This window comes from Pezoporus wallicus, unplaced genomic scaffold (assembly GCF_028554395.1).
Source record: "Pezoporus wallicus isolate ANWC-B61680 ecotype Strahan unplaced genomic scaffold, APGP_CSIRO_Pwel_v1 contig_7722, whole genome shotgun sequence".
Taxonomy (NCBI): domain Eukaryota; kingdom Metazoa; phylum Chordata; class Aves; order Psittaciformes; family Psittacidae; genus Pezoporus; species Pezoporus wallicus.
The window spans coordinates 1,146,170-1,154,290 of record NW_026635420.1 but is presented as its reverse complement, the minus strand read 5'-3'; the positions used below and the strand labels follow the sequence as shown (position 1 = coordinate 1,154,290).

General features: G+C 51.6%; 1 protein-coding gene across 1 annotated transcript; it reads right to left on the bottom strand.

Annotated features, from left to right (window-relative positions):
• Nucleotides 1-2,170: 2,170 nt before the first annotated feature.
• On the bottom strand, nucleotides 2,171-7,021 carry DUSP6 (dual specificity phosphatase 6). Its single transcript, XM_057423822.1, has 3 exons — nucleotides 6,092-7,021; nucleotides 5,067-5,504; nucleotides 2,171-3,673 (listed from the first exon to the last, which is right to left on the bottom strand). Exons 1-3 carry the CDS (start codon nucleotides 6,492-6,494, stop codon nucleotides 3,366-3,368), a joined length of 1,149 nt encoding a protein of 382 aa, XP_057279805.1. The 5' UTR covers nucleotides 6,495-7,021; the 3' UTR covers nucleotides 2,171-3,365.
• Nucleotides 7,022-8,121: the final 1,100 nt, after the last annotated feature.

Genomic DNA, 8,121 nt, shown 5'->3' with positions numbered 1-8,121 from the left:
GGGGAAAGAGGAAGCAAGTTATTTTGACACAAGTGCTGGCGGTGGCCTGCAGGAGCAAGCAGAGCCTGGCCTCAGAAGAGCTGGCAAGTGCTCAAGTAGCATGAGCCATTCCCTTCACTGTGCTGGGGCAGAGTTATCCAGGAGTCTGTGTGGGGAGGGAGGGTGAACATTACTGGAGAGAGCTCTCCCCGCCCTTCCCTCCAAACCACGTGTAATTCAGAGCCAGCACATGAGCAAGTGTGAACAGCCCCAGCAGTATCAGAAGTTGAACCAGGTTTTGGTTTGGCTCCAGTTCTAGTCTTGGTTTGCCTGTGACCAAAGTTGTTCTCGCCCCATCCTGGCTCAAGTTCAGCCAAGCTTTCTGACTAACAATTCTGGTTGAGGCCTCACTCGAGGAAAAAACATGCAACAAGCTTTCTGCCCATCTCTGCTGTGTGTGAGCAAAGCTGGTCCCCTTTGCTTGCTCATCCTGGCTACTGATGGATTGCAGAAGTACCCATTTTGTGTTAGTCATTAAGCAAAGCAGGAAGCCCTTGTTGAGCACTAACTTTTCAAAGCAGCTTGCAAAGAAAGCCAAGGGATTCCTCCCTTAGGAGGCACGCTGCTCTTTACCACCTCACCTTAACGGGCACCTAGTCACAATTAACATTTGCAACTCATTCAGCCGGAAATATTTGCCTGGTGCAAACAGCTGAGGCATTCAGCGTCAGCCCTTTCTCTGTGCAAGGCATATTAAAAAGGGGGAGGGAAGAGAAGCCCTACACTTGCTGGACTGGGAGAGGCGGATTGCACTCAACAGGTTCAGTTCACGCTGTGACCCTGCCCGGCTTCCTGCTATTCAGATGTGTTACTTCCCCTTTGTGGTAATGGCCTGTGGCGGCCGGCCAGAAAACACTATTAATTTCAGAAGTGGCCTGACAACAAACCCACAGCGAAACGAGAGGAAGTGGTGGGGAGGCCATCTGTTGACTTCAGCAGAACAGTAGGGACGCAGCTATGTAGGTTCTACAAGGAAAGCAGATTAATAATCCACAAAGAGGAAACTGGCTAAAATTATCCACAGACCATATTAAAAAAAAGAAAAAAAGCCAAAAAAAAAAAAGCCAAAAAAAAAAAAAAAAAAAGCCAAGGGAGTCACTTGAGCTGCAGCTGGACAGGAAATTGCTAGAGCTGCTTGCAAATCTCCACTTTGAACAGAGCAGCATAGGGAATGCCAAGAGCGGAAACCGTTCAAAACTGGATTAGCACAAGCCAAGTTTAACTGCAACCCACTTCTACTTTCACAGTTTATGCACTCAATCTAGGCCACTACTGCATGAGACACTGACTCACTTTTTTCCCATGTTTTGTTTGCTTTTCGTTTCACACACTTGCAGTTTCTAAAATTACTTGACATGTGCTCCGGCTGCCAGGAGTTCTGCAGAACCCCAGCCGGCAGCCCCAGCTGCAGCATCAGCCCATCACCGTGGTGCTGCACCCAGATTCTGGCACCACCCTACCTCAGGCCACTTCATATCAGGCAGGATGTTATGAAAATGAGCTGCAGCAGCAGTTCTGCAATCCCCATAATCCCCCTTTTTCCTTCTGCAGAGACAGGAGTAGAAAGGTCCAAAGAGGAAATGAGGTAATTAAGAGTATATAGAGACATTTCCTCCTTGCCTTTACCTGCTAAATTGCAACACAGCTGAATAGCAACAGAAAAAAAAAGCCATTCACAGGCTGCAGACTGTTGATGGATCTCCGTGAAATGAGCTCCTGCCAAACAGATAAGGAGATCAGAAACCCAGCTCCTGGCATCTGTAATAAAGTAGCCAAAATTTGTAAACAAACCCAGAAAACAGCAGCTCCTTTCTCTTAAATAAAAATAATAATAAAAATCCTTATGGCTCAGGGTCAGGTGCATCCCTGGGGGAGCAAAGGGATGCTGGAATATTTTGCAATTAAACTTAAGGCCTTCAGAAGCATTCCCTCACCAAACCAAGATGAGAACCCAGCACATGTGCTGTTTATTCATTTAGGCACCAGCATACCAAAGGGAAATCAAGGCTTTATTGTCTTAGGAGCTGTACAAAACCTATTGAAAGCAATCATTACCTTTAAACATAACCATATGTGTATGTGCAATTAACCACACCCACACAGAGGGAAAAGGAGGAATAAACCAGCCAGCTTCTCAATAGCCAAAAATAGTTATTTATTAATAATTTAAGATTTTACATTCTTATAATAAATTCCATCTTAAAACTTTTACACCATGAATTAGACTCTCCCTTATTGGCAACCATGTGCAGGTTCACTGTGCATACACACAGGTCCAAATGCTCGCACATACTTCCAGTTTTATACAAAAAAAAAAAAAGACTCAAAATATTGCATTTGAGGTGAAGCTCCCTGAAGAATTTGTACAGAGGTAATGCACTGTTTAGCACATCTGAAAGTTTTAAAAAGTGATCAGAAGTCTTCTGCATTCAAAGACAAACCTCCTCCCAGATCATGTATTTACAAAAGGTAAGGCAAAAAAATTAATTTAAAATATATATATATATCATGGGGAAACTACATCAAAAGCATGAGGAAAACAAAATCACCACAAGGAAAAGAAAGATATATGAAAGAAGAGACTACTTGCTCACAAAACATGATTTGCAAACTTCTCAACCATTGCCATTTCTACCTCATGGAAAGCTTGCTTCATTTGAACAATAAAATCAAGCATGCTGCAAATATATTCTTTGCAATAAAAAAGAACAAACAAGAAAAGCAGAACTTATGAAGAGAACAAAAACACAGGTGTTCCTTGGATTGATTTCTTGAATATATGTGAAATCAAAAAAAATTGCAAATCAGTTTAGGATTAATATTTACATTGATCAAGTAGGATACTACCGAGCTTCCGGCAAACAAGTACTCCAAATACACTAAGCTGAAATCTCTTTCTTTGGCTCCTCTAAATTAAAACAAACAAAAATAACCAGTCTTCACTGAAGACAAAGATGTGTGTCACAGATCCAAAAGCAGAGAGGGAAGCAGGACAGTCCCAGTCTCTATAGAGAGCACGTGCTCAGCCTGTCCAGCCTTACCCTACCCCGCGGAAGTCCTCGGACACAAGCCACTGCACAAGCAGGGATGAGCACGCTGCCCACCTGCTGCCTGGTCACCACAGTCCTTCCCAGAGAGCTCCACTTTCCCTCCCTTCGTAAAAGCCGATTCCACACTGTGTAAACCTTTCCTAGCCTGCTCTGGCAGCTGCTTTGTGATAGCAGAAGCCAGGAAAAGAGAAAGCTACATTTTCTTTATCACTGCCAAAAAGAACCCATTGAGGAGTGATCCCATGAAATGGACAGGAGAAGGGAGGTGGTGGGAGTTCACGTGGACTGCAGGGAATCCACCTGGAAGACATTCTGATTGGAAGGGGTGGTGAAGTACAGCTGCTGGTTCGGCACTCGATTGTCACAGGGGCTGCTCAGCCCCAGAGTCCGTTCGAAGTCCAGCAGCTGACCCATGAAGTTGAAGTTGGGTGAAATGTTGGACTTCTTCATCTTGACAATATCGTAGGCATCATTCATGGACAAGTTGAGCTTCTGCATGAGGTAGGCCACTGTCACTGTGACCGAGCGGCTGATCCCAGCTAAGCAATGCACCAGGACGCCACAGTTCTTCCCCCGTGCTTCATCTGTACAAAGAGCAAAGAAGGACATATAAGACAGGGGGCTGGTTAACTGATCCCTCAACACAGGTTAGATTCATATCAAACAGGAAAGAAGAACAATTCTGATCCCAGTTGCCAGCAGTGCAACGCAAGAGTTAACTTCATCGGCTTAAAACCACGACAAGGGGAGAATCCACCTCCCTAAATATACGTACCCGTGTCCAACAGCTGAGAAAACTAAGAATGAGACAAAGGGAGCAGGAGACACAGCATGACACTGTTTTAAAATAAAGTCAGTTTTGAAAGACATGCTTTCTCCTGGAGATCTGCCTTAAATTCTTACAGTCCTCTTGCCCCAGCATGGAAATCCTGCAATATGTCACTGAATGCCTTTTATACAGACCAGCAGACTGCAAAGGTCTATTAAATTATTCTCCAACTGTTGTGCAGCTAACAATGGAGGTATTCAGGCATTTTAAAAGAATGAGGGAAGTCACAGGGGACAGCCCATTAGGAGGAACAGGATGTCAACACTGGCTGAAAATGGGTTCCTTTGTAATAGGAAATGCGTTACAATGCCTGGAGATTAGTTTCTTTGTGGCTTCCAGCCCACATTTCTTCCTGCTGGGCTCAGATTACCTACATTCTCCACTATTACCGGTATCATTCAACCGGATTACAGCACAGCTTCCCAACAGATAATGCGATGCCCACCCCACCGCACCCCGATGGGCTGATCACAGTCCTCCCCGAAACGAAGGAGAGTGCATATTTTAAGCAGAACTCCCTGAGCCCAAGGGGACGTGTTTTCAAAGCTGATGGATAATGTCTAAGGGCTGGCTAACCCAGGCACCGAGCCCGAGAGGTATATCATTATTACCACGAGATTTAATTAAAGCTCTGACTATACATTTGCCAGGGATACCGCTTATGAATAACTTGCATTTAAAAGCTAAACTTAGCTTCCCAGATCATTTCTTTTTATTATTCTGCACTTCAATAACCTCAAGAGGAAAAAAAAAAAAAGGACAAATAAGCCATCCAACCCCAGACTCATTTACCTCCCCCCCTCCCCATCAGGAAGGGATTTAAAAAGATCCCCCATCCTGCGCATTGCTCAGTCCTCAGCTCCTACACGAACGGCTCAGGCAGGAATCCCGCAGCCAGCCAAACCAGGGTTGCCTGTGCAAGCTGCAAACGTCGCTTACAATTCACCGGGGTTCCTCAATCACCCCCCCCCCCCCCCCCCCCAAGCAGCTTCCACCAGCCCCTCAATTTAAACCGGCTTTAAAGCCAGAAAGCAGAGCAGCCCCGAGAAAGGCTGCTACGGTTTCTCGCCCAAAATCTCCCGAATTCTGCCAAAGAAACTGAGTACTACCGCTTGTCAGATAGCTGTTAGCAAACAATCGGGTCTCACCTATAAAGGAGATGGCCTCAGGAAAGAACTGAGACAGATTTTGGCTCCAGTGGTCAGAGATGGGGATTTGCTTGTACTTGAATTCGCCGGCATTTTCAAAGAGATTAGGCAGGTTGGGGGTAACATTCAAGATGTATTTAATACCAAACTCTTCTAAAACGTCCAGATTAGTGGAGTCCTTGGCACAGCCTAAGTAGAGGTAGGGTAAAATCTCCACCGGGAAGGAAGGCTGGTTGGTGGATAGAGGGCTGCCATCGGAGTCGGTGGCACTGTTGGGGTCTCTGTCAATGTCAGACTCGATGTCTGAAGAGGAATCAGAGCTGATTCGGAGGCCTCCCAAGCCCAGGACTGGCAAAGGAGGAGAGCTGCTGCTACACGAACTGTCTAGGTTAGTTTCGCAGTGCAGAGCGAACTCGGCCTGGAACTTGCTGAAACCACCTGGAGAGAAAAGCGGGGCGGTGGGGGGGAAAACATGTAACATGATATATGATGGCAAACCAGCTTATTTCCCTGATACAGTCTGCAAAAGGGCATCTGCTTCCCACCCTCTCGAGCCCCGGGAAAAGAAAGAAAACAAATATGTCACACACTCTCATGCAGATGGAGTAACCTAAAGACGGCTTAAGAAAATCGTCCACTGCGGCTCAGCACATTCCGGATTAAAGCTCTGTGCCGCTGCGCCCTGCGGGGACCCCCGAGAGATGTCTCGCCAACGATTCCTCCTGCCCTCCCCGGCTCATGCCGGCACCCCCATTACCACTGTCTTCCCCAATGGATTCCAATCCCCGAGGGTCCTTTAAACAAAGCGAGGATAGCGGATGCTGGGCGGGGGGGGGGGGGGGGGGGTGGGAACAGGCATGGGGTAAAGGCCCGGAGTGTCAGTGTGCAATGGCTGGGGCCCCCCACCACTACCACCACTCCCCGGGCAGCGCCGCAACCGCCGAGCCCCGGGTCTCGGCTCCTGCTACCCGCAGCCCCAGGCAAGCAGGGAGGGAAGCAAGCCAACCCCGGGCGGCTCTTCTCACCTTCCAGATAAAACGCTTTGCAGCCTTCATCTTTGAGGCGCTTGAGGAGCAGCCCCAGCACGGACTCGCCGCCCGTATTCTCGTTCCAGTCGCGGCTGTGCTCGTCGTACAGCACCACTGTGTCTGTGCCGCACCGGCGGGCGAAGCGCTCCCGGTCCTCCTCGCTGCTGGCGACGAGGGAGCGCAGGGGCAGGTTGCCCTTCTGCAGCCGCCGCAGCATGATGCCGGGGATAGCCACGTTGATGGCCGACTCGATGTGGGACGACTCGTACAACTCCTGCGGCCGGCAGTCCATCAGCAGCAGCCGGTCGTTGCCCATCTCCAGCTGCTCGTTCAGCCACGCCACAGATTTACTAATCGCCATTTCCGACGCGAAAGGGACGGGTCTGAACGTATCTAGCATGAGGAAGGACGTGGGGAGCGGAGCGTGCTCTAGGAAGCGCCTCTCGCTCTCACAGAGGCATGCGGCTGGCTCGGCAGGCTGGCTCGGCGGGCGGGCTGCACCCCTCCAACTCCTCACAACTTATCTCCCTCCGCCCCAGGAAAATGAATCACGCAGCCCCCCCCCCCCGCGCGGGGCGGTGGCAGAGTCACGGCGAGGGAGAAGCAGCCCCGGCGTGTAAATGTGTGCGAGTGCGGCTAACTGTGAGCGAGTGAGTGTGAGCGTGCGAGCGCGCAGGCTGCCCGCTCTCCTGTCTGCTTTTTGTCAATGAATCCCTGAATGAACCTGCCTAATCGCCGCTGCAGCCTGAGCCCTTGGGCTTTTCCTCCACCGCGAGTGAATGAAATCCAATTAACGTGCACGCCGAGCGGGGCTACCCCGCTCAGCGCGGAATCACCGCGGCGGTGCCGGTGCTGCCGGTGCCCGTGTCCCCCGCGGTGCCCCTCGGTCGCGTCCCGGCGCCCGGCGGCTCCTCAATGGATACAACCACGGGACGCCTCAATGGATACATTCTCCAGCGCAGCCAATGGGGGCGCGCGGAAGGGGCTGTTGCCGCGGCGACGGGCCGGCTGGAACAGGTTGTGTTGATGAATCGTTAATGAGTTTGTCATTCACAAAAACGGAAAGGAATTTCCGCTCCGGATAAGCCGAGTGCAAACAAGCGGCAGCCGCGCCGCGGCCGCCGGGGGCAGGTGAGGGGGCGCGGCACGGCCCCCCCCCCCCCCCCCCCCCCCCCCAACAGCCTTCCTCCTTCCCTCCCGCGGGTGCTGGCACCGGCGGAACAAAAAGCACCTTTTTACCTTTATCCCTCCCTCCATGTTTTTTCTCCCTAAATCTGGAGCTGGCTGCCTTCTCTTTCCCCCTTCCAGTTCCTCAGAGCTGGTCGCGGCCCGGCTTTTCATGAGGGCGCTCCGGGAATCTCGTTTTTCGGGAGGCCGAGCAGCCTCTGTCCTCAGCTGATCTCTACGCGGGTGAAGGGTAAACCCAGAGCTAATCCCTTCCTACGCGGCCCGGCTTTACCCGCTGCACCAAGCCCAGCGAGGGAGCTGGCGCTGCTTCAGAGCCTGCGGCCATCCCAAAAACGTGACAAGGGAAAGCGGCCCCGCCAGATAGCGGTAACTGAACCGCCCCTCGCCCGGCTGCACCGCGGGTCCACCGCCAACGCGGAGCCCACAGGCCCCCGGCGGCGCCCCTCGCACCTGGCGGCCCGGGCCGCCGCTCCGGCTGCTCCCGCGGGCGGCCTGCGGGTGCGGACCCGTCGCCGGCGTCCGGCGCTTCCCCCCCGGCCCTGGCGGGCGGAAGGGCACTACGGGCTCCACCGCACCGGGAGACGGGAGGGGAGGTTGCGGGGCCCGGCGGAGCGGCGCCGGAGGAGCAGGGACCGGGGGAAGCGGCGCCGGTGGAGCGGGGCCAGAGGCTGAGCCGGGCGGGGTTGTTCCCAGGTGCGGGTTAGCAAATGATAAGCGAAAACCAAGAACTCAAACAAATTGAGAGAAGCCTGGCCTAAGTACTAATCCTGTCACCAACCTCTCCTGGGAAGTAAAATTGTTCAGAAGAGGCTAATCTCGTTTACACTGCTGCTGTTCTT